The sequence below is a fragment of the Ceratotherium simum genome, chromosome 6, assembly GCF_057802395.1.
Source record: "Ceratotherium simum simum isolate JZ-2026a chromosome 6, ASM5780239v1, whole genome shotgun sequence".
Lineage (NCBI taxonomy): Eukaryota > Metazoa > Chordata > Mammalia > Perissodactyla > Rhinocerotidae > Ceratotherium > Ceratotherium simum.
The window spans coordinates 75,134,578-75,161,190 of record NC_141905.1 but is presented as its reverse complement, the minus strand read 5'-3'; the positions used below and the strand labels follow the sequence as shown (position 1 = coordinate 75,161,190).

Here is a 26,613-nt window from a genome sequence, read left to right as displayed (position 1 = left end):
TCTCATGTTTTCATACCTCTGTGCCTTTGCTTATGCTGTTCCCTCTCTGGAGTGCCCATCCCACCACGTCCTCTTGGCAAATCCTACCCATCTTTTAAGACCTAGCACAGTCGTACCTTTCTCTCTTAGGTTATTTTTTGTTTGGACATAGCCTAGTTCTAAATATTTGACTCTAGTGAAGTCATTTGTTCTTTCCATATTTTCTCTCAAAAAATATTTATTTGTTCTCCTACTACATGCCAGGTACATACAACATGTAAGCCCCTTAAGGAGTTTACAAGTGGGATATACAGGCAAGTAAACAAGCAATTATAACATGGAGAGAGAAGTGGTGAGCTGGAGGAAATCCTGAGTGCAGTGGGAATGTAGTGAGGTAGTCTCTAATCCAGTCTTAGGGGATGTGGGTAACGGGAGTGAAGAAAGCCTTCCTGGAACAAGTGACAGCTACACACAGATTAAGAACCAGTAGGAGTTAAACAGACAGGAAAATGGGGAGGAATATCCTGGGGAGCGAAAGAGTTGCACAAAGTTCCAGCAACATCCGAGACTGAAGCCCTTTTGAGGGACAGTGTCAGAATGTAGAGCTCCAGAAGGAATGTGGTGAGAGACGATGCTGGAGTCCTAGGTGAAAACCAGACCAAGAGGGGCCTCACAAGGCTCACTAAGGAATGTGGATTCTATCCTGGAGACCCTTGGGAGGATCTTTGATGTGTGCTTAGAAAAAGCAAGGATGTTGCAGAGAGGAGAGGGGTTTGGGGGGACCCCAGTGCGAGAAGTGAAACCAGTTAGGAAGCATCTGATATGCCAGTCCCTGTCTGTCTCCTTATCTGTCATCTCTCCTGAGATGTCTGAGGAGGAGCAGACATAGAACTTAAGGAAGATGGAAAAAGCAGCAAAGGGGAGTACTTGCCACATGAGCCCACCAAGAAGGGGTCATTTGGGACCTGGAAGTCTGCCTTAAGAGATTAGAATGACATCAGTAATAGCAGTAATGGACATGATGCCAGTATCAGGTAAACAGTATTCCCAAGCTCACATGCCACATAATGTGTAGCAAAATTCAACAGTCGTTTGTGGCTCTTCAGACCAACTCCAAAGTTTGGATTTTAATCTCCTTATCCAAAAGTTTCATTGGAAATAATGGACATGATGACAAAGAAAGGAATGTATTGCTTCACCAGTAGATTTTATTAGCAATAAGATTCAAAGGTCACATGTCAGCAGCTCCTAACACCTGGTGAGAGTGAGCAGAACATCTTCCTTCACGGTTTCTTCGCTACAGAAGTTGAACCTGCGGAAAGAAAACAACATAGAGTCAGCTCTTCCTGGCACACACCTGCTGTGCTGAGCAAGAGGACAGCCTCCACTCTCCACTCAGTCTGAGAGCCACACCCTGTGCCCAAGACCAGACAAGGACTGAAGGAAAACCTCTTCTGTATAAAGGACTGAATTCTCCTTCCCGATTTTGTTTCATGGCTGTGCAATAGCAGAGAGGAGGTGTCATTGGACACCCCCAGAGACAGGGAGAGCTCATTTCTCACGTCCCCAAAGCACCTACTAACACTTGGCACATTGTCAACCAACACAAGTGAGGAAGAGTAGGGTCAGCATCATGACAAGAAATCAGCCAGAGTAAAAATTCTGAGGTCTGGTGTGACATTGGCAAGGCGTTCTTATTGTAATTCACTAGTTGACTGGAGATGACTAATTGTACTCATGACTGCACAGTACTTAGGATGCTTTGCTTGAATGAGGTGTGTTAGCAGGTATAACATGCCTGACACACACCAGGTGCTCAAAACCTGTTCCTTTCTCTCCATCTTCATTTCCCTCCCTGTGGTCGGATGGCTGGCAGACTTGCAAATGGCAAATTAAATGTTAAAAACTAACATTGATAAGAGACTCAAGAAATGAAGGGCACATGATATCTACATATGAATAAAGGTGAACTGAATTTGCTTTGTAGTAGTTAAGAATTTGCTGGAGCCAAATGTCCTGCATATGAATGCTGGCACTGAGCCTTCGTTTAGGTATTCTTAAAACAGAGATAACAATAGTACCTACCTGCCATCACCACAATCAAGATAGTAGACATATCCATCAACCCAAAATGTTCCCCCTGCTCCTTTGTAATCTCTCCTTCCCTTCTCTTCCCATCTTCCCTCCCCCCAGGCACCCACTGATCTGCTAACGCTATAGTCTAATTGGAATTGTCTAGAATTTTAAACGAATGGAATCAAAGGTATGCACTCTTTTGTCTAGCTTCTTTCATTTAGTATAATTTAATTCAGTACAATTATTTTGAGAATCATCCACGTTGTTGCATGTGTTGCTAGTTCATTCCTTTTCACTGCTGAGTAGTGTTCCATTGTGTGGATAGACCAGAGTTTGTTTATCTATTCTCCTGTTGGTGGACAGGAGATTTCCAGTTTTTTACTATTACAATAAAAACTGCTATGAATAATCATAGAGAAATCTTTGTAGAGATAGATGCTTCCTTTTCTCTCAGGTAAATACTTAAGAGTAGAATGGCTGAATCATAGGTAGCTGTATATTTTCCTTTTAAAGAACTTACCAAACTGTTTTCCAAAGTGGTTCTATCATTTTATATTCCCATTTATATTCTTCACATCCTGACCAGTGCTTAATATTGTCAATCATTTTAATTTTAGCCATTTAAGTAAGTTTATGGTGGTATCTCTGTGTTTTGAATATTCATTTCCTAGTAGCTAATGATATATCTTTTTCTGTCCTTTCACTTTTGATGTATTTCTGTTTTTATATTTAAAGTACATTTCATGTAGGAAGCATACAGTTGGTATTGATTTTTAAAAACCCAATTGGACAATCCCTTCCTTCTAATTGCTATATTTAGATCATTTTCATTTAATATGATTATTGATATGGTTAGTTAAGTTTTTAGCTTGCTCTTTGTTCCCTATGTCCTTTGGTTTTTTTCTGTCTTTTTATGGCTTATTTTTTTTTTCCATTTTATGTCCTTGTTGGCTTATTAGCTATAATTCTTTGTTTTATTATTTTAGTGGTTGCTTTAGAATTTATACTATATATTTTTAACATTGCATTTTACCTTCAAGTGATATTATACCAATTCACAGATGGTATAAGAACATTACACCGTATGTTTTGATTTCTCTCTTTCTACCCTTTATGGCATTGTTATCGTATATTTTACTTATACATGTTTTAACACCCCACCAATAATGATATTTAAACATCTCATGCATTTTTCATGTAGTTACTATTGCTTATGCTCTTAATTCCTTTCTGTAGATTCTTTTCCAACTGGTATCATTTTCCCCTCCCTGAAAAGGGAGAGGGAATATCTCCTTTTAATGTTGTTTAATATAATATCTTCTTTTAACATTTTTCATAGTATTGACGTGCTGATAATGAAATCTTTCAGCTTTGCTATGTCTGAAAAGTCTCTATTTCATCCTGGTCTTTAAAAGATATTTTTGTGGGTAAAAATTCTAGTAAACAGTTTTTTCCTTTCGATGCCAGTCATGCATGGCTTAACGACAGAGATACATTCTGATAAATGCATCGTTAGGCTATTTTGTAGTTTTGCGAACACCATAGAGTATACTTACATGAACCTAGATGGTATAGTCTACTACACACCTAGGCTGTATGGTACTAATCTTATGGGACCACCGTCATATATGCGGTCCATTGTTGGCCAAAATGTCATCATGCGGTGCATGACTGTACTTTAAAGATGTTGTTCCACTGTCTTCTCACTTGCATTGTTTCTGATGAGAAATCAGCTGTAATTATTATCTTTATTCCTTTGCATGCAATGTGTATTTTTTTCCTCAGGCTGCTTTTAAGATTTTCTCTTTATACTGGTTTTGGGCAATTTGATTTTGATGTGTGTTGGTGTAGTTTTCTTCATGTTTCTTGTGACATCACTTGGATCTGTTGGTTTATAGTTTTCACCAAGTTTGAAAATTTTGGAGCCATTATTTCTTCAAATATGTTTTTCAGTCTCTACTCCTTTGTGGTCCTCACTGAGAAGTATATTAGACTTCTTGAACTTACTTCACAGCTCACTGTTCTTTTCATTTTTAAAATTCTTTTTTTTCTCTCTGTTTCATTTTGGATAGTTTCTATTATGTCCTCAAATTCACTTATCTTTTATTCTGTAACATGAATTCTGCTGTCGATTGCATCCAGTCTATTTTTCCTTTCAGATACTATGGTTGTCATCTCTAGAAATTCAATCTGGGTCTTTTTCTACATGTGCCATGCCTCTACTTACTTTCGAACTAATGGAAAACAAGTTAAATAACTATTTTAATGTCTGTGACTGCTGTTCTAACATTTGTGTCAGTTCTGGTTTGGTTTTAATTGATTGCTTATTCTCTTCCTTATAGGTTATGTTGTCCTGCTTCTTTGTATACCTGGAAAACTTTTATTTAATGTCATATATTGTGGATTTTAGCCTGTCAGCTGCTGGATAATTTTGTATTCCTGTAACTGAGCTCTGTTCTGGATACAGTTAAGTTATGTGGAAACAGTTTGATCCTTTCAGGTCTTGCTCAATTTAGGCTAATTATTTCCACTACTGAGGGAAGACTTTCCTAAATACTCTACCTGATATGTCTTGAATTATGAGCTTTTCCAGTCTGGTTGATGGAAACAGTTAGTATTCCCAGCCCTGTAAGAGTCCTGGGCACTGTTTTTTCTAATTCTTTCAGATGAATGGTTCACTGGCCTTGGCTAGTTCCCTCACACGTATGTGCTGATCAGTACTCTGTTGAATATTCCAGGGAAATTTCCAGATCTCTGAGATTCTGTCTCTGTAGCTGTCCTCTCTGATGCTGTCCTGTGAAATCCAATTGCCTTGGATTTTCTGGATTCTTAGCTTTGTCTCTTCAACTCAGGAAGTGTACCAGGCTCTGCCTGAATTTTCCCTCATTGTGTATCATCCTGGAAACTCTCCAGGCAGTAAGCTGGGACAATGGAAAGGCTCCACCTTATTTGTTTCTTGATTCTCAGAGATGACTTTCTTCTGTTGCTTGATGTGCAGTGTCTTGAAAACTGCTATTTCATACATTTTATCTGAATTTTTGGTTGTTTCCGTTGGAAAGGTAAATCCGGCCTCAGTGACTCCATCTTTGCCAGAAGCAAAAGTCCCATCATTGTGCTTTTATGAGGACTGAATAACAGGATGACAGAAGAAGCATAGCACTGTGACTCAGAATTTGGTTTTATATTCAAAACACTTGGGCTAATATGGGTATTGTCATGATCATCATCATTGTCAGCTCACTTTTTCTGGTAGTTCACTATGGTAAATATCCTTTGGCTCACATGTATTTCAGTCTTGTTTAGAACCAATTGTTAACCTCTGTCTTCACTAAGAGGGCCAATGATACAGAACAGCCTATTTGTATTCCTTGGTAAGTGAAGTGTTTTAACTTACCCAGGAAGTGAACCCAGGAAGTTTGGGGAAGATACACATATTAAGCACACACATAGCACCAGGCACGGCTACTAAATGAAACCATTCTTTTCACCTTAGGATCATGAAGCCAGATTCTCATTCTAACACTTAACTTGTATCTTGTATCAGATAACACAGATAACAATCAGATAATACCTATCGAAGTTGTTTTCCTCAAGTTCTACACTTTCTCCTAAAGAAACACAAAGGCAGGGTTGGCCTGGTGGCGCAAGTGGTTAAGTGCGCACACTCCGCTGTGGTGGCCCAGGGTTTGCCGGTTCTGATCCCGGGTGTGCACCGACACACCGCTTGTTAAGCCGTGCTGTGCTGGCGTCCCATATAAAGTGGAGGAAGATGGGCACGGATCTTAGCCCAGGGCCAGTCTTCCTCAGCACAAAAGAGGAGGACTGGCATTGGATGTTAGCTCAGGGCTGGTCTTCCTCACAAACAAAAAAAAAAAAAAAGAAAGAAACACGAGGGATTAAAAAGCAGCTGTGGGAGCCGGCCTGGTGGCACAAATGGTTGGGTGTGCGAGCTCTGCTGCGGCGGCCCGGGGTTCACCGGTTCGGATCTTGGGCACACACCGGCGCGCTGCTTCTCGGGTCATGCTGTGGCGGCGTCCCATATAAAGTAGAGGCAGATGGGCACGGATCTTAGCCCAGGGCCAGTCTTCCTCAGCAAAAGGAGGAGGATTGGCAGATGTTAGCTCAGGGCTGATCTTCCTCGCACACACACACACAAAAAAGCAGCTGTTGCTGGGGTATAGGAGAACCATTGTAGGAGATTTAACTAAAAGTAAATGTTCAGTGGAAATAGAATTATAAAGGTGACTTACTACTTCAAATCTCTTTGGATTCTTATTACTTACAGTGCTCCATCATTTCTTGCCACTGTAATCTTGGATGCTCCTACTTTGGGTAGAGTTAGGTTGATCACATTGTTGTTCCAAAGAAATTTAACCTTCTGCACATCTCCAACTTCCACATCTGAGTCAAATTCATTGGAAACAGTATCGCCTGGATTGAGAGTGCCCCTTGGAAGTTGAGAGGTTAACAACAACACACATAAATATACATATAAATACATACATGTTTTGAAAACCAGCTTACATTGCATCTCTGGTAAGATGATTGATAGTACATTTGTTATGCTAATATATTAAATAAATGCAGATGTAAGCTAACTCAGTAGTAGTTCATTGGTCATCAGTAACTCATATCACTTTAAAGTCATGCTTACTTTAATAAAACTCCAAACATGTTTTAGTCACAATCTCCCACAATTTAATAAATGCTGACATCATTATATCATCTTTTCCCAGTTGTTTTGTGGGCAGAATAATTTTTACTGATGATAAATCAGATGCCACACATCAAGTTCAACATAAGTGGTTTTCTTAGGAAATAGCAGAAAAAATATTTAGAAACAGAATTGTGAAAAGAATTAATGTGCAAGGTTGAAATAATCTCTTCCTTTTACTGATAGGTGGCAGTACGATACTCCCATATGGTAATGAATTAACTCTTATGTCCATAACACACACTATGTGTGAAGTGTTCCAACATTTAAAGAGCTTAGAGTAATACTTCACTCACTCGAAAATTTTATACTGCCTGGAGTTTCCTTTATCTCCAAACAAAGAAACTAACACGTGTCCTGTGACTTTCTTTCCAGACAGTGTGACGGTCACCTTATACCTCCAACCTGCATGGGGAAAATAATTGCACAATAACAGCTTGTAGAGAAGAGACACTGAAAACAAACCAACTTGGATTCCACTACTGCTGACTTTTGAATATTTGATATATGCTATTGGTAGTTCTTCTAATCAAGTAGTCACAGAGATTCTTTTATCTAAATGTTCAGAGGACAGGCATTGGTGAAGGGAAGGAGCACCGAATCTTTCCAAAGTCAATAGTTTTCAAGCCAAGAGATGAACTAATATATTTTGCTTTCAATTTTTTAACCTAACCATTTATTCTTGAATGCTAAAAGAACTTTGTGTTAAAACTGTCTTGTCATGAGTACAGCCATGTTTGTCCGCTCCATTGACCTACAGCCACCAGCACAAAAAGAAATATAAAAGTTGCTTTCTGCGTGGTGGGAACTGGCCCTTCTCCCATGGAGATAGTTGCAATGTGTAAAAATTTCAAGGCCCTTTGGGTGCCGCAGCCTGGGACGGACTGGCCATCTGTGCTGGGCTGGGACGATAACCAGGGTAAACAATGCACGTACACAACTACTGGGCTGGGACGATAGCCACGGGGCTCAGTGCATGCATGCCACTGATAACCATTTGTGCATGGGAACACTAGATGCTTGCTCGGAAAAAGCTCTGTAACTGCTTACTCTGGGAATTATTGATGCTATAAAAAAACTGCTGGAGACTGACCTGATGAGAATTCCACCTGTGGAAGGGACACCTTGCCCAGGACGTGTGATTCCCGCCCAGCTGTGTCGATTGACAGGACTCTCCCAGCAGTGGGGCGTGGATGTTGTGAGTAACTGATTTATTGTGAAGTAATTGATCTGACGTGTTCTCTTTTCGGTCAACCTGGTGTTTCTCTTTCTGGTTGATTTGTGTCATTTCCCTTCAGTCGATCTGGTGTTTCCCTTTCTGATCAATCTGATGTTTTTCCCTCTTATTATATGACCTATTCGAATCTGCCGCTATCTCAGCCGATCTAGTGTTTCCCTTTCCGATCAAGCTGCTGTTTTTGCCTCTTATCATTTGACCTATTTGGATCTGTTTGTGGACTATCACCTTTACTATCCTCTACATAATAAAATATACCTTCAGTCCATTTGTTTGGAGTGGAAAGTTTCTTTTACATCTCCGATCGAATCCCCAAACCTCTCACAACAAAAACATAGTGGAAAAATGGTAAAGTGTGACATTTTCAGTGGTTTACTTTGTTTTATAGGTCACCAATTTTTAGAGTACTGTCATCTCTTTGTCTAAACAGTCTACATTTATTTTAACAATTCTACAACTCAACTTGCCGTTGCCGTTGGAAATGTATTAATTTATTGTAACCAATGTATGGTATTAGTCAATAGTGAACTACCAGTTTTTGCCATTTTGAGCTAGCCTGGGCCATTGGGGAGGGGATAAAATTTGGCTTTAGTTTTTACAATGCAGTGAACCCCATTGACTCCCACCCAAATCGCTTTCTTCCTCAATTACCTAGAAAAGAAACTAGAGTCTGTCCCCATGCCTCACCACCCATGCATCCTCTAATTCCCATCCTCCGTGGAGTCTACAATCCTAAATATCTCTTAAATCTGTCAACTCCTTTCCATTCCCACAAGCTCTGCTCTCTCGTGGATTACTTTTCTGCTTTTACAAAACCTCAGAATTTTGCTCAGTGAAACTTTTGACTGAATATGAAGCAGCTGGAGCAGAAGCCTCCTGAATTCAGCACCAGAATCAAATGTGAAGAAACTTCTTTTCGTGTCATTGAGCGTTCAGGTCCCAAACTCTGTTCTGTCGTCCATATCAGCCATAGATTGGCTATGCATTTTCCACAGTGGGGAGGGAGTGTTTAAAACTTTTGTATAGAAAAGCACTTTCACACATTTTTACTGGACATGATAAAATACACAGCATTAAGTATTTAAGGCAAATAAAATAGAGACTTACGGGCAAAATTGCTGGCATCACCGGTGTTTAGATAAAATACCTGGCCCTCTGCACTTGTTCTCCCAGGAAATTTATCAGCATAATGCCCCATCTGTGGGCAGCCTTCACTTGGACAGGGGAAGCACTTGTTCTACAGAAAATAAACAAATGATGATGGAAGATGCTCTTTCTTTTAATAGTGCACCATATTTTTTCACATCTTGCTGCAATTCAAATATTCTAAAGCCAATTCGGTTCTGATGGTAAAAGGGGACTTTAATAGTGTCTCGGCAAAGGTTAAAAATGCATCTCATGGGCCCTCCCAGTGGGCTAAGTTTGGGCGCTCTGCTGCGGCAGCCCTGGGTTCGTGGGTTCGAAACCAGGGCGTGGACCGATGCATTGCTCACCAGGCCATGTGTGGCAGCGTCCCATACACAAAATAGAGGAAAATGGGCACAGATGTTAGCTCAGAGCCAATCTTCCTCGCATACACAAAAGAAATCTCATTATTTGCAATGATAAATCAGCAATTTCTGTTAAATAACACAAGACTACGAAAAATATAAAAATCACACCAGAATTTATAATATATTTATATGTGTATTTTCATCTTTTCTGTTTTGCCTCTCTTAAGTTGCCCCAGTTGGCCCAAGACATTCATCTACCTGCAGGTGACTAGAATTTATTTTAGAAAGATTGCAAAAGAAAGAACAGGAGATGATAATCAGCTTCTGATATGCAAAATAGGACCCATTAGGAGGACAATAGGCTCAAAAGCCAGGCTTTTCTCAATTCCTTTAGCTCCCACTTAGAATACCAAGTTCTGAAGGATTCGGATCTCAGAATTCTCCCAGTGTGGAGGGAAATGCCCCAGTTGGCCAGTAAGGCTTAGCTATGATGTTGGGGTCTGGAGAAGATTGATGACATATAGGAAAATGTTCTCTCTTTCTGGGCCAAGGAACTGTAGGAAGAAGGAAGGGAGAGGGAGGAATAGAGTGGTAAGGACAAACATCACAATTCCCACTATGGAGGGGCAAGGTTGTTCCACAGTAGAGGCAAGTGGTGGGCTCCTGGATCAAGGGACCAAATGGGGATTGGGCCGAGTCTCAGGGTCTGCACCCAGCAAAAGCTAAGGGGTGACTGAACCAGCCAGGAAGAAACAGCCAAAGCTCTCTGAGGGCATTGCCTGAGGCAGAAGAGTGGACATGCCCAGACAGCACCTACAGACACCTGCCTTGCACCCATCCATCAGGCGGACCCCAAAGTCCTCCCCTCTGCCCCACACACACACTGACCACCATCACCGGGATCATCCCGCCCAACACCAGCTTGGAGAGAAAGGCTGAGAAATCTGCAAAACTGAACACTTTTTCTCCTAAAAGTATCTGAGCATCACCTAAAAGGACTGTTTATATTACTGAATCAGACCAAGTTTTAATTGAATGAAACCTAAAGCATCTTTGTTCGTTTTCCCCGTTACCTAGAGAACAGAGATTTGGAAAGAAGATAAAAATGAAGTCAGACGAAAAAAAGGGGGGTGTGCTTGTTGTATATGCAAGTTGTACTGTGAATAAAATATATACCCCTCCTCCTACACACACATAATAGCCAACACTTGTTGAATGCTAAATATGATATTTTAGGTTTTGGCTAAGCGATCAAAACATGTCATCTCATTAAATCCTCCCATATAATCCTTGGAGTCTACCATTATTATTTACGTTTAGAAATGAAGAAATTGGCTTAGAGAAGTTTAGTATTTTGCCCCAAATCATTCAGCTATTTAACCGTGAACCGAGGATTTGGATCCTCTCTCGTCATCACTAACGTATACCTCCTGGGTAATTATGACTTCACCTGGCACAACCTCATAATTTGAAATCTTACTTATTAAATGACATAGGTTATACATTTTTATTTTGAAAAAAATATAGTGAACGGAAAAGCAATTAAAAAAACCCAATAGGTTATAGATATATCATATTTAAGATCACACGTAAGGATCCTAACCTAGATGTTTAGAAAATATCAAACAAGATGAAAACTAAAAAAAAAAATCTTGGTAATTATAGGATTGCACAGAAATATCCACATGCCCATAATTAAATAGTTTTAAAAGGTCATCTTTTAAGACAAGTGTTCCATATTCATCAACATCCTGTAGCCATAGCTCAGACATCCATAGACTATTTTTTTACTTAGAACTATTTCAAAATAAGTTTGAATATTTACCTGCTACTGGCAGAAGTGTTAGAGAACAAGGTAGACTAGGGAGATTTCAGTTTATAAGCCCATTTTCTAAAGTTCTCTAAAACCTTATCACTATTAGAATAATATGTATAATTGAGAGTATAAAGAATGTGGCAGTCATACAGTAACATTCACTGAATGCATGTCATGTACAGAGAGCCACACCAGTCATGAGAAGTGATGGTAACAAAGGTCTTTAGGTACAAGGTGGAGTCTACTTACTGCAGTGAAATCACTGTAAGAGGCACAAGAGAATCCAGCAAAGCCACTAGGATTGAGGATACTATCATTGTAATACTTGTAGCTTCTTAAGTGATTACAGGCCACATATGCAACAGTTCCTTTGAAATAAGACATAATTACACATCAGTGACAGATTTTATTTTTCAAAGTTAACGTCATGATCAGTATATACTTGCTGAATAGATTTCTCTAATTAGTGTGAACTAATGGAGATCGCAGAACAAAATCATTTCTGAAGTGAATTTATGATCCGTGATACAATTAGAAGTCAAATACTGTTTAAGATTATAATAGTTTTGCCATAGCTAAATGAAATGAAAAAATAACTGTAGAAGGAAAAGATTGGTTCATACGATATAATTTAGTAAGGCCTTCCCTGAATTAGATCCTTGAAAAATTGACTACCAATACATATTCTTTCCCACAATCTCCTCATGCCCACTTCTCAAAGTGAAAATCTTGGGGATACAGTTAAAAGTCATTTGTTTAGAAAATGTGAGACCTATACAATACCAAAATATGTAGCAGGTTTAGCAAAATAAAAGACAAACTTTCCCCCAAGAAAATCTCTTCAAGCACATAATGGTTTTACCGTCCCAGATCCCCCCTACGTCAACAATCTGAGAGAGAATGTTCTTCTGACATCCAGGCATTTCTTCTCCTCCATTTGGAAAGAAATCTAGGTGGCCCACAATTTGGCTCATTCCAAACCCTGAAAATTTTAAAATATGGGAAAGTTGATGTTAACGTGTAGACTTGAAACACTCTAAAACACTCTTATGTATGGACTCAAAAAACACTCTAGAAGAACGAATTCAGGAACTCACCCAAGTTGGGGATCATGGGGGCAGCGTCTGTGTGAATTACATCCACAAATTGGGCATCGCTGGGGTCCAATCGGACTAATTCAGGTGTGCTCTGAAAGCAAGGTTCAGCTGGATCCAATCCTAAAGTAAATAGGATGTGTCATGTTAATATCGATCAGTGTACCTGCACATTCATCTTTGTTAGTTACAGACCTGAACGCGAGCTTTAGCAGTAATCACGAATTATGCAAGAGAAAGACAAGATAGTTCTTCCCTACCTTACCATTTTCTGAAGGGAAATCTGTTTCTAATTTACTATTTGCATTGATGTGAATTTTCCTCAAACCATGAAATTGCACTCTATTTATGGATGCTCAGTCACCAGGACAATCACAATCACTAGCAGTAGTTACAAGGAAAGAGCCAGACTCTGGGAGACACTGGACTCCTAAAAGCTGTTCAGGCTAAAAGAGTTCCCGGTGGAGTGTAAACTCCCTGGAGAGCAAGGACCTTGGCTCTCATGGTCACCAGGACCACAGCTTCGCACAGTGCCTGGCTGAGCAGGCTCTCATAAACATTTTCGGACTGTGGGAAAGAAGGTTCTCTCCAGCAAATTAACGCTAGGCCTTCCAGATGCCCTTACCAACCCAAATGTAACCAACTTATCCAAAGCATTAAAAAGAGAATGAGGTGGTCGGAGACTGAATGGGAAGATGGAAGAGGAAAGTGGTCATTCTTTGAAATAGTCACCTCTCAGATCCAGGATAGCAAAGTATTTCTTATAAAGTTACAGGGTTGTTTTAGGACCTGGTATCCAACATGAGAACCCCATTGGCCAAATGCAACCAGACTGAAGTCTGTAAAATAATTTTTTTTTTTTTTGTGAGGAAGATCAGCCCTGAGCTAACATCCGACGCCAATCCTCCTCTTTTTTGCTGAGGAAGATTGGCCCTGGGCTAACATCCTTGCCCATCTTCCTCTACTTTATATGGGACGCCACCACAGCATGGCTTGACAAGCGGTGCATTGGTGCATGCTTGGGATCCGAACCTGCAAACCCCGGGCCACCACAGCGGAGCGCGCATTTAACCGCTGGGCCACCGGGCCGGCACCAATAATATTTTTTATCTAATTATTAGCATGCAGAACTGGCAGCCCAGGGCAGCGTGGCCATTGGCCCCCCACCCCCAACTCTTGGATTGTGGTTGATGAGGTTTGGGCTAATTATCAATTGCTATTGAAGCAGAATATAATTAATTATATATTTTTGAGCTCTTTGGGTTTAATTCTACCTATTATTTATTCTGTTATTTATGGTATTTATTCTATTCTTGAAACTTGTTCTATGTGAATGCCTGACAAAGAGAAATAGGTAGATATGAATAAGGCCTCCAGATGTTCTCAATTCACATTTTAGTCACATGCAATATTTATACATTAAACAGGGCTCGGCAGACCAAAGACTGATATCAACCAAAAATTCACAAGGCCTCAGGACACACTGATTTCTGATCATGTGGCCCAATTAGGAAGTTGTGAAAACCTGTCTCCTCAGGTAAAATACAGGGCTGCACCAAATTTTCATCCTTTTAAATACCTATTGGCTACAGTTAGTCCAATTTTGCTGCTTTTACTGTTTTAACCAACCTGTGATCCGTCCAATGGCTCCACTGGTTGTCCTTCCAGCCTCCCCTGCAACGTGAGCACCCAGGCTATGGCCAATGACATGGACGTTGGAAGGTGAGTAGCTTAATGACGACTGTCGGGAAGAAAAGTTCTTCAGAATGTTTTCAAATATTGCAAAATTCAAGATGGGCACAGATGCGGAATCGCAGAAAACTTGAGTTTTAAGATTTACTGCCCCCTTCAAAGCAATTGATTTTCATGGATACTTTTTTCCCACAGTTATATTAGAAAATAGCAATGAGTTTAACATTTAAACTGGTGGAAGTAGAGCTCTCTTTGGGTGTGTCACTATGTAGCGAGAACCGTGGATGGATATGAGAAATTGTTACCCAGAGATGAGGAAGCAAATATTTGGATGAGAAAATAATAATGGAAGCAATTACTCAAGCACATTCAAGTTGAACATTTTCTGTGTTTTTAGTTACCATAATAGATTAACTTGTTCTCACTGTGCTTCTCTTAAAAAGAAAACAAAAACAAATAACTAATTTAACCTTAAGGTTGGCATTATCATGTCAAATTGATTTAATAACTCATAAAATTAAAAGACATACTGGGAGAATTCAGTAGGAACAACCTACCTGCTTGCTTCAATAATACCACTTAAAAAAAAAACTAGTTTATTGATCTAAAATATACTTATTGGTAAAGCTTAATTTTATACTTTTTTTGCGTTTTTCATTTCAAACACGTGGACAGCCGCATCTCAGTAGAGAACTGTCTTGACCAGTGATCATACCTACAACGTTATTTATTTACTTTTTTTGGAAGAGAATACAGAGAGCAATGTGCTTGGGCTTTTATTCAACCCGGAAGTAGTTACCCGAAGAACTCCAACAAGATATGCCACTTCCGCCCCCACAATCCGGACGTTCTCTGTGGCCTGTGTGTATCCGGTGTCAGCGCCAGTCGACCAGTCCACACAGATACAGTTCACACTTTCCACCTTCAACAGGTTCTGGTGGCAGAGACACAATAAATAGGTAAATAATTCAGGATCTTTATGAATTACTAATGAACACATTTGAGGACTACAATTCCCTCCTTGACCTATACAGAATCTTGCTTGCTTTTAAGCCCAAAGCAATGAACAAAATTTCTAGTTTGTTATGCATATGGAATCCCTTTTAAAGTTTAATGTTGGCTCCAAATTGGAGATTTGGCCATAGTGGGAACTAGATTCTTGGGATTTCTACTGCAACAGATACCTAGACATTTGTTTCAGGGAAAAAATGTATAAAATGTGGTGCAAAGGGTTGTCTCATTAGAGCATCGCAAATGTCATGAGAGTACATTGCCCTTACTAGAAAGCGCCCCAGGACATTGCCTGTCTTGCTCACTACTGTATCCTCAGTGCCTCGAACAGTTCCTGACACACAGTAGGTACTCGATGACTATTTACTGAATGAATGAATAACTGAATAAATGAAAGACTATGTTTGGGCCCCTTAAATAAATATGTTGAAGGTAGGTGAGTAAGCTTTTCCATGATGGAAACCCTAATCAAAGTTTTTGGATGAACGTATTATTGTACATTACAGATGAGTTATTTCACATAAAAGCATAACCTACCAGATATCCACTAGAGGTCTTGTTTGATGAGGGTCAATGATAGTTTCCTGAATGTTAGATCTGGCAGGAATTTTGTTTGTTTGAGTGTGTGTTTATACATATCCCCACTTTTTTTCCAAAAAGAATTTGAGAAGAATGAAGCAATCTTAGAAATCATCTCCAACTCTTCCATTTTACAGATAGAAAAATCCAAAGACAGGAAACTATTTGCTAATGTTGTGGTTAGCTAAGGAGAGAGTCTGAACTGGAATTGAGGACCTTTAACCTAGTTTAACCCACTCATTTCTCCAACATAACGCAACAAGATTGTCAAAGACCAAGCAAATGCAAGAGAAACACATCTGCTTTTGGAATCTCAGAAACAAATTGTATATACATATCTAAAGAAATTGTATATACAAACCATATATACATACACATTCCTTTTGAGCTAAGAATCACTTTTTTTTTCCTTCACTGTTGTTGTATAGAAATCTATTACTAACCTCCCTCCAATAAGCATCAGCTTTAAATTGTTTTAGAAGACAAGTTATGGTTTTACTGATGATTTCCAAACTTAGCTGTCCATTTTGGCCATCTTCAGGATCAGTGGATGCTCTCTGGAGTTGACTCAATTCAGCCTTTGTTTTGAGTCATAGACAGGTCTGAAACTGAATGGATGTAGGAGGACCTTTTGTGTCCTTTCTCTTGAGACCTCTGAAGAAATGACTGCACCTTTGTGCCACAGCTGCCCACAGAAGCTGATGAACACATGAATCAACGATAATGCTCCTCAAGCACTAGCACTTCCTAGGAAAATTTGTTCTTTTTGATTTTCTGTCTTTTAAATCTTCATTATCACAGGGCACATAGCCAATAGGATCCCTACTGTTGAAACAACAGAAGCCAGAAATGAAAACCTATGTAGTTTCCCTAGATGTTGCTACTGCGGGAGATCAAAGAGTAGCAAGTGAAAATCAAAGGAAAATACTTAGTTTGGGCAAAATGAATTATCTTAGCTCTTCACATGGGAATTAAAAGCTACTGAAAAAGTTGAAAACTATTGACAATGCAACTAATGCTGCATCAGTACAGCAACATCTGTGGCTAAATTTTGAAATAGCTCTATATTAATTATTACAGAACCACTACCCAGAGCCACCAAATGCCTACCAACCTTGCTGCCCTGACTGCCCCAGGTCCCGTCCACACCCTACCACTCCCTGGACCTCCCTTGGGGACCCCAGGCCCAGCAGGGTCAGAGGATCCTCCAGTGTCACGGTGGCGCATATTTGTCCTGATCGGTTGGGGCCTGTGCCTTCCCTGTTGTTAATTATTACTCTGGAAACATCCTCTCCTTAAGAGATTACCACGTCTCACCTGGCATATTTCGGATGGCCAGCTTTCTTCTCCACTATCCCTGAATCCGTGAATAATAAAGCGGGTTTTTCTACTTGTTTTGAAATGGGAGCTCTTGATAGTTGATGCATCTGCAGTAATTTCCTATTTTGAGAAGAAAAGTGTTTAATGTAAGTTTCTGATAGTATCCAATAGAACCGTTTGTACATGGAGGGAGGTGGTAGGTAGGAGAAGACTACCAGGGTTCCAGATCCTGGTGAGTAAGGATTCCATTACAACCAGGCTCTTTTCAATCATCACCAAGTTGCTGCTTTCCAACCATCATAACATTTTGCAGTTGTCAACTTGGGATAGTATGCCTGCTAGATTACTGGTGGTAGGGGTCTTGTCTCCACACAATGGAAGGGTTCGTTGTGTGTGTGTGTGTATGTGTGTGTTATATACATATATATATATATGTATATTATGTTGGGAGATTCCATATAATATTGGGATATTTTATATATATGTGCATATATATTTCTTATATATATTATATATGTATTTATATTATATATATATATTCATATTTAGAATATTTATTAAATGGTACCATAAAGGTAGGGTAAGAATAATATCAAGTTAATGGACCTCTTATAAACAAGTTACATAAAATAACACGTAAGCCCACTGCCCTAAAAGTCTACAAAAATGCAAGTTCCCCTGTCTGACTTGTTCTCATTAGAAGACTTAAAATTCAATATCTTTACCACCTAAAACAGATAGTGCTTAGTTTTGAAAAAGAGGAGCACTCTTACTTGAAAGCTGTTTGGGTTCTCATTAGTGTACAGGAGGAAGCGGGTGTTGACCTCTTCTGGAGACCAGGGCAATGTTTTGAAGGGTCTTTGCAAAGTTCCTCCCCATGGGGACTCATTGCTGAAGCAGCCAAGTCTCTCAAAGCAAACTTCGCTTCCTGCAATCACCCAGAGGTGTTTCAAGGATATGAGTTTTACCAGAATGCTCTTTTTAATGGTTTCTCTGCCAAAATATGAGTTAAATTACATCTTGTGGCATATTTTCTTCCTCCATATCCCCAAACATCTCCCTAGTTACACACTCACAAAATATCTTCAATAGACAACATCTCTGCTGAAGAAACCACTGCTCCTCATTTCCACCATGTAAGATGCCTCACTCCTCTTGTGTTTGTGTCCAGTCCCATACTGGGGTCTACTTTTGCCTCTCAACTCAGATGTCTTCCCTGGGCCATTGATGCCCAAGGAAGGAGCAGCCTTGTATCCCCAGGCCTTGGTAGAAGAAGGGTGAGCTCTCAACTCTTTGTAGCCATCTTCTGGCTTTGAGCTTTAGGTGGAGAGCATAAGTTTCATACAAATGTCAAAACTTTATACCTCCACATGGCTGAATATTTAGGTCTCTGACCTACATTTGAGGGGCATCCTGGATTCCTGTGATGAAGAAGGTACTCTCAAGTAATCAAAGAGAAAAGCCATGGTTTGACACAACTCCAGGTTTGAATGTTACCCCACAAAAGAACAACACAGAGAAAGGGTTCTTGGGGAAGAGAAAGTCTAGTAGGAGTGGAAGCAGTAGCTGTGTCGTGTGGCTGCGTTCCCAAAATCTTACTGTGTGCCAGGTGCTGGGCAAGATGATTGACATGGCGAATCTTATCTAAGTCTCACAATTATCCTAGGAGAGGGGTGGTATTATATGCCCATTTCACAGATAAAGATAATGAAGCAGAGAGAGGTTAAGAATTTTGCTCACGTAATGCAATTGTGGCTGATGGAACCAGGGTTCAAAGCCCAGACTTGACTCCAACCTAGGGTTGCTAGATTTAGCAAATAAAAATACAAGCTAAATTTGAGTTTCAGGTAAACAATGAATATTTTTTAGTATAAATATGTCACATATTCGTTGTTTATGTGAAATTCAAATTTAACTGGTCTTAGCTTTTATCGTCTTTCTCGCTGTACTCCTTATCCTCATAGTGGCTTGAATTCAGCCATCATAAGCCTTCTTGAAAGTATTCAGCAGTGAATCTCTTTCAGCACTACATAAATATTTTGCCTTACCTACTACCGCTCCCAGCAACAGCGAAAGTGTCCAGATTAGCAGCATCTAAAGAAAGTTAAAAATATGATTGAGTCTGGCTACATCAATTTTTAAAAGATTGGCCTAATTCAAGTTAAGTTCGATCTCTGGGGGAAAATAGGCAAATTCTGATAAATTAGGCTTGGAAAACATGTTCCTGACTTACCGTGGCAGTTCTGTCAGGTTCTGTGCACAACCAGATAGCACTGAAAGGTCCTTTTATAGGCAAACCTTATCTTTTTTGAACAGTTCTATGGAAAAGTGACATGAAACAAGAGGAGGTTCCAAGGATATGTTTCTAATTTTAATCATAAATAAACGAAGATTATTAGAGGAGGTAAAATTTTCCACAGTACTCGTGGGAAGATGAGAAAAGGATAGGTATAAACAGTTCTCTTCCAGTGTGATTATACAATGCTCAGAATCACCATAATTTCACTGTAGAGAAGGTTCTAGTCTGCCCCCTTTTTAATTTACAACTCTCTGTGCAGGTCTGTGGGCATGTGTGAAAGCAAATTGTTTTCACAGATTTGATAGCAGCAGTCTTGGAAACAAATACTAAAAACTTACCAGCTCATGCAGTTTTTGTATAACCTTGCCTTACCCTCAAAAAAAATGAAATAGGGGCAATTTTTCAAGAGAGTTCATTCCTTTTTGGAAAGCAGTTGATATTTTATTTTGATAGTCCATAGAACTAACTTATTTCTCAACAATAACATGGAGAAAAGAATAAACAAACTGACAAGTGGAAATGGGGTACTTCTAAGATCATAGAGGTGGAATCAGTGACTGCACCATCAGATGAAATTATGAATAAGAGAGAAACATAAAATTCAACGTGGAAAAAATGGTTTGGGAACAAAGAATACGAAAGAGAAGTATTTGATAGAAAAGAACTGCAATGTTTTCAGTTGGTGATAGATTGCTTAAAATAAATTTTTAAGACTGTAACGGGATACTATAATTTTAAGAAACTGGGGCCATTTAGCCTGACAGTGTCACAGATATAGGTTGAATCATATGAAATTACCACATTCGTAGGTCAGAAATGGTCAAGAAATAATTCAGCCTCATGACAAAGTTTATAGGTACAGAAAAAAGCAATAAAATTATTTATGAGGAAAGTTCCAGAAAGTTTGGCAAAGGAAATGTTAACATCAGGACAGAAGGCACAAGGAAGGAATTCCATGGATGGGAGCCATGGCACATTCCCACTGAACCTTTCATATCTCAGCATTTAATCTTCTCCTTAGGGAATCTTCTCCAGCCATGATTAAGTTGGTTCTGCTCTCCCCTCAAGAACACCTCCTCTCAGAACTTCCTTCATTTGACACGTATCACAATCAATTGTGGATCATAAACTCAGAGAAGGCTGGAATTCTCTGGGCCTAGTTGTCACACCTCAGCATCCAACCCTGTCGGTTTATAGCAAGCCCTTAACACATCCTTGTTGAATGAATGAACAAACAAATGAGGGAATGTATATGAATAGCAATTTTTTTTGTCATAATTGCTACGGTAACAACTGCCTACCCAATCTCACCACAAAGAGCTGTGATTTTTTGAAGCCTCTTTTACTCAAAACAAACAAACAAACCCAAGAAAAAAGAGAGCCAATGTTCACTCTGGGGTTTACCATGAAGCAAAATACATTTTGTGTGAATTATTTGTTATTCTAAGTTGGCATTTTAGATGGTACAAAATTTAATCCATAATTAGGGAGACTTTGATTCAATATACGCTGTAAAATTAGGACAAAAGTCGACAAATTCTGAAACAGAGACTAGAGTCCATAGGAAATTGTTTTATAAATGAAAATAAGTTCAAATTTTAGAATGTTTAGGGAAGATTCAATTTCCGCAACTGTTATGAAAGCTAAGAAAGGAATTGTACATAATCAGCAGTTTATCGTGTCAGCTCCGGATGAATGACTTCCCCTAAATTAAATCTTGCTGAACCCTTTAGCTGGGTTGTAAAATTTCATGAACCATATTGTTTCATTCAGACCATTAATGTGCTGTCTTTGAGTGTCTGTTTACAGAGAATGAAGCAGAGACTGTTGGCCTCTTTCTACAGGGACCAGAACTAGACTCTATTCCCCAACCTCCCTTGCGAGGCGGTGGGCCACATAGTCAACTTCCTGCAAATGAGACGTGAGCGCCCAGATGTGCACCAGTTCCAGTCCTCCTCATAAAAACCCACACACAATCCTCCACATGCCTCCCCTTCCATGGCTTGACGCAGACAACTACAGCAACCTTGCAGGCCGTGTGTTGAAGCTGGCGGAGCCACAAGATGGAAGGAGCCTGGGTTCCCTGGTGAGCGGAAAGCAGTCCATCAATCACAAACATCCATTTTAGACTTTACGTGAGTAAGAAATAAATTCCTATTGTTTTAAGCCACTGCTATTTCAGAGTTATAACAACGAGCATTACCTTAACCCACAGAGATTATTTTATTGTGCAATTATTTCTCCAAATTCCAAGAATAGTTCAGATCCCAAATGTCGAATCTTGGGCTATAAATTTCACCATGACATTTGGACGGTGCTTAGCCATAACATTAATACTTGGACAGATTCTTTTCTAATTCTTAGTTTTAAAAAAATTCCCTTCCTGCTACTTCCTGATTTATAAAGGAATTTCTCAATTCTTCACCTCCACTTTTAATTTTAATGGGCGTTTTTCAGTCCAGTACCTGATGGTGACCATTGATTCACGAGCAATCTGAGGCCATATAATACCCCAGGTGTTAGTGAAAATTTATCCAATGTTGCCTGGCCCCCCAGATGCTATGCGTATGTAGATGGAGCAACTCAGTGTGCTGGATGCATAGGGAATTCTCAAATACCACAGCTAGGTGGATTGGAGCTACCACTAAAACTCTGCCCTCCACTAGCCGTTGTTACTCCTCACATTTAGGGATTGCAGGCTAGACGGTGGACCCTGTAAAGGGTGATGGGGCCATGGCAGCCCTGCCCCAGGGACCTCCTGGCATTGAAAGTGGGCTCACATTGAAAAATAATTTCCTGTCTCCTGGATACAGCAGAGAACTACATAACAATGACTCAGCCTTGACTCTGACACTTTAGACATTTAAAAACAAAAAAAGAAGCCAGATCTGGAGGTTTCTAATCCTGTAGCTATGTATGCAGAGGAGTTAAATATTGATGTAAGTTTAGGCTCTGATCTGGCAGCCTTGAATTTGGTATCAGCAGCGATACTAAACTCCAGGTGAAAGAAAGAACTCCAGGTGAGGGACACCTGTGTGGCCAAATAACCTGCATGTTAGCCAAACAGGGTCTCATTTACTTAACCTTCAGAGAGCCTGTCCTGTCCTCCCGTATCCAGTTCAGCCTACTGCCAAGGCTATCAATGGGAGGGAGAACATGCTCACCTGAGGATGCCAGACTTCCCTGAGTAGAAGACTGGGATGATCTGGGAGTTGTTGTTGCCTCACACCTTCCAGAACAACCATCCTGCCAAATATGAGGGAATTGAGTTCACCCAGACCCAAGGAGTGAAATTATAGTCAACCCCTTCCACTATGCATGAAATTGGTTTACTTTGTCATATAGAATAACAAGCATACCTAAAATTTTATAGCATTAATTATTTTGTTTTACATACTTTTTAAGTTTTTGCATTTAATCTCCTACAGAACCTATGGAAGCTTTAGCTGTTTTTCTTATGAAGGTAGTGAGATTCAGATTTTAAGCAACTTGCCCAGGGACGTGTAGTAGAGCCAGGTCTGGAGGGACAAACTCTTCAAACCAGCCCCAGATGACAACCTATTAGAAGGCCATGAGCTCCCAGGCTTAATCTAGAGCTGACCTAAGAAATGATCAAGAAAGGAAACAGCTGGAGATGTTAATATGTGTGTGTATACAAGTCTGTAAGACTTGGGATCTTCTTTCCAAAACAAAGTCACACACACATTTTTTGGATAACCTATTGTTTTGTTTCCTTTGTATTTTGCTTCCCTACTACCAATACAGCAAATGGAAATTTTATCAAATAGAAATACAACTTTTGTGACATTGAATATGATAATCATTTCTCTCCTGGGCCATCACAGTAGTCTTCTGATTGCTTTCCTTGCCCTCAGACTAGCCCCTCTCTTGTGTGTCCTCTACACACTGCCAGACAGTCAGTTTTAAAATGCAGACTGGCCACGCTATTGTCCTTCTTAAAACCACAGCCCCTTCCCCTGCCCTCTGCTTTCTACATCAGTACTGCCCAATAGGAATATAATGCAAGCCACACTTTAAAAAGTAAAAAGAAATATGTGAAATATATTTTAATAATTCATTTAATCTAATATATCCAAAATAATATCATTTCAACATGTGACACTAGTCACATTTCAAATGGTCAACAGTCACATGTGGCTGGTGCCTATCATATTGGACAGCACAAATGGAGATCAAATTTACTCTACCTAAAATCACAAATAAGACTTTGCAGATCTGGTTGACTTCTCTGAGGTTTTTAACCTTGTTGCATATCTACTTGGGCTATTTTCAAACTACTCTGATCTCCTTTCAAAAATATAAACTCTCAAGGAGTTTGAATGGGAGCCAACTCTAGGGTCCTTAAGGAATAGAAGAACAAGATTTTCCAAATGCCATTGAAGGGGAAGAGAGAGCAAATAGGTAGAGATGCAGAATTCAACAGGCCCAGAGACGACAGCTTAGATACTGGGAGTGTGATGAAAGGGGAAAAAAAGAAAGAGCAAGCAAAAGGAAAAACAAACAAACAAAAGACTAACTAGTAATATGTAACCAAAAAATACTTTTTTTGTTCCATACCTAAGATGTTTTGGGTATCAAACAATTAGAAATGATTTGTGGATCCTCACAGAGGGGCAGGCCAATCCAGAGGTTGTCACACCATGTGCCTTTTGCAACCAACCGTGTAAGGCAAGTTGCAAAGTCCATTTAAAAAATTATAAGCTGTGGGACTTTTACTTTTAGCCATGATGGAGCAACTGGTGTCAGACTTGCCCTTTTACCAAAATAATTAAAAGAATGGACAAAATACATGAAGCAATGAGTTTCTTTTTTGTGAGGAAGATCAGCCCTGAGCTAACATCCCTGCCAATCCTCCTCGTTTTGCTGAGGAAGACTGGCCCTGAGCTAACATCTGTGCCCATCTTCCTCCACTTTATGTGGGACACCACCACAGCATGGCCTGAGAAGCGGTGCGTCGGTGCGCGCCCAGGATCCGAACCTGGGCCGCCAGCAGCGGAGCATGCGCACTTAACCGCTACGCCACAAGGCCAGCCCAGCAATGAGTTTCTGAAACTCGGCAATGGATAGTGCAAGACTGTAATAAATGAAAAAAGGACAACAAGTGAGGTGAGACCTCCAATCACTCCAGCTATATGCCTGGAGGCATTTCCTGGACCCCAGCACAGGAAGGGAGAATCCAAGCAGAGCAGGGCAGACTCATCGAGCTGACGAGATAGAGATCAGAGTTCAGGGAGGCTAAGGTAGTTAGAATGTGCAGAGCAGACCACTGGAGAGAAGGAGGCTACAAAGATGAAGAGTTTCAGAAATTGGCTTAGGGGTCCACTTGAGTCTTTGGAGAAATACTAAGCTCTGCTTGCAAAGAGTAAGATTCCATGGGGCTGGTCACATAAGAGCTATCCGGGAAAGACCCAGGATTGGGAAAATCTATAATCAGAACAACTCCTGCAGCTCACATATGTCTGGGAGATGTTCAGCCCAACGGAATAGAAGATTTCACTGAATGATCAAGGCATTCAGTAGATACTCCCCAAAAGGCCATGCCTTAGGAGGAAGGCTAATATAGCCCTAGAGTAAAGGCTAATCTCAACCTGGTTTAAAAAAACATAAGGACAAACCTCGAAAAGTTGAAACTGATCTGCAAGTAAGTTAACTGCCTATTCCAACCAATCAAAAAAGAATTAAACTTCTATAATTCTCTTTAATAGAAGACAATAACATACTCAGTAATGTAAAATTATTATTGCCCAGCATCTAATCACACAGTATTAGGCATGCAAAGAAGCAGAAAAACACGACTCATCAGTTAATGGAAAGATATCAAGAACTGATAGAGATAATAAAATTTGCAGACAAGGACTTTAAAATAGCTATTATAAATATATTCAAGATTCAAAGGAAAACGTGGACATAATGAAGAAAGAAGTGGAAACTATTAAGCATGGATTTAATAACAGATTACACACTACAGAAGAAAAGACCAAGAAACTGAAGACATGGCAATAGAAACTATCCCAACTAAAGTACACAGAGAAAAAAGGTTGAAAAATTAAATGGAACTCCAGTGACCTGTGGGAAAATACCAAACATTGTAACATACACACAAGTGGATTCCTGGAGCAGGTGTTAAGTAAAATATTTGAAAAAATAATGGCTGAAAATGTCCAATATTGATTTTAAAAATTGAATCCATGTATCCAAGAAGCTCAACAATTCCCAAGCAGGACAAATCCAATGAAAACCACACAAAGGCACATCATAGTAAAATTATTTAAACTCAATAATAAAGAAAAAAATCTTAAAGGCAAATAGAGGGAAAAAAGACACATCATACACAGGGAAAACAAACTTAAGAATGACTGCAGACCTCTCAACAGAAACAAGCAAGCAGACAGTGGAATGGCTTATTTAAAGTACTGAAAGTCATAGACGTAAATGTAAAACCTAAAACCAAAACCTTCTAAGAGAAAACACAGGAAAAAAAATCTTTGCTACCTTGGGGTAGGTAAAGATTTCTCAGGAAATTAAAAGTATTCTATTAAAAAATAGATAAACTGGACTTTGTGAAAATTAAAAACCCTGCTCTTAAAAGAACATCTATATGAGGAAAACTATAAAACTCTGATGAATGAAATCAAAGAAAAACTACAGTGGAGAAATTCCATGTTCATGGATAGGAAGACAGAGTATTGTCAAGATGTCAGTTCTTCCCAATGTGATCTGTTGATTCAACACAATATCAATCAAACTTCCAGCAAGTTATTTTGTGGATATTGACAAACCAATTCTAAAGTATACATGGAGAGGAAAAAGAGCCAGAATAGCCAACACAATACTGAGGCAGAGGAACAAAGCTGAAAGATATTACTCCACTTCAAGACTTACTATAAAGCTACAGTAATCAAGACAGTGCAATCTTGACAAAAGAATATACAACTAGATCAATGAAACAGAATAGAGAGCCCAGGAATTGACCCACATAAATATAGCCAAGTGGATCTTTGATAAAGGAGCAAAGGAAAAACAATGGGCAAAGATCGTCTTCATCAAACGGTGCTGGAACAACTGGACATTCACATGCAAAAAAATGAATCTAAATACACACCTTATACCCTTCGTAAAAATTAACTCAAAAATCACAGACCTAAATGTAAAATGCAAAGCTATAAAACTCCTAGAAGACAACATAGGAGAAAACCTAGATGACTTTGGGTATGGTGATGACTCTTTAGATATGACACCAAAGGCACAATCCATGAAAGAAATAATTGATAAATTGGATTTC

At 39.5% G+C, this 26,613-nt stretch overlaps 1 protein-coding gene across 1 annotated transcript; it reads right to left on the bottom strand.

Moving 5' to 3' along the window:
- Positions 1–1,177: 1,177 nt before the first annotated feature.
- LOC101391917 (pancreatic triacylglycerol lipase-like) lies at positions 1,178–22,555 on the bottom strand. Its single transcript, XM_087433014.1, has 12 exons — positions 22,540–22,555; positions 17,785–17,939; positions 17,009–17,131; positions 14,901–15,035; positions 14,039–14,150; positions 12,413–12,532; positions 12,178–12,297; positions 11,565–11,683; positions 9,114–9,243; positions 7,066–7,174; positions 6,339–6,503; positions 1,178–1,291 (listed from the first exon to the last, which is right to left on the bottom strand). Exons 1-12 carry the CDS (start codon positions 22,553–22,555, stop codon positions 1,228–1,230), a joined length of 1,368 nt encoding a protein of 455 aa, XP_087289140.1. The 3' UTR covers positions 1,178–1,227.
- Between the last annotated feature and the right edge of the window lie 4,058 nt (positions 22,556–26,613).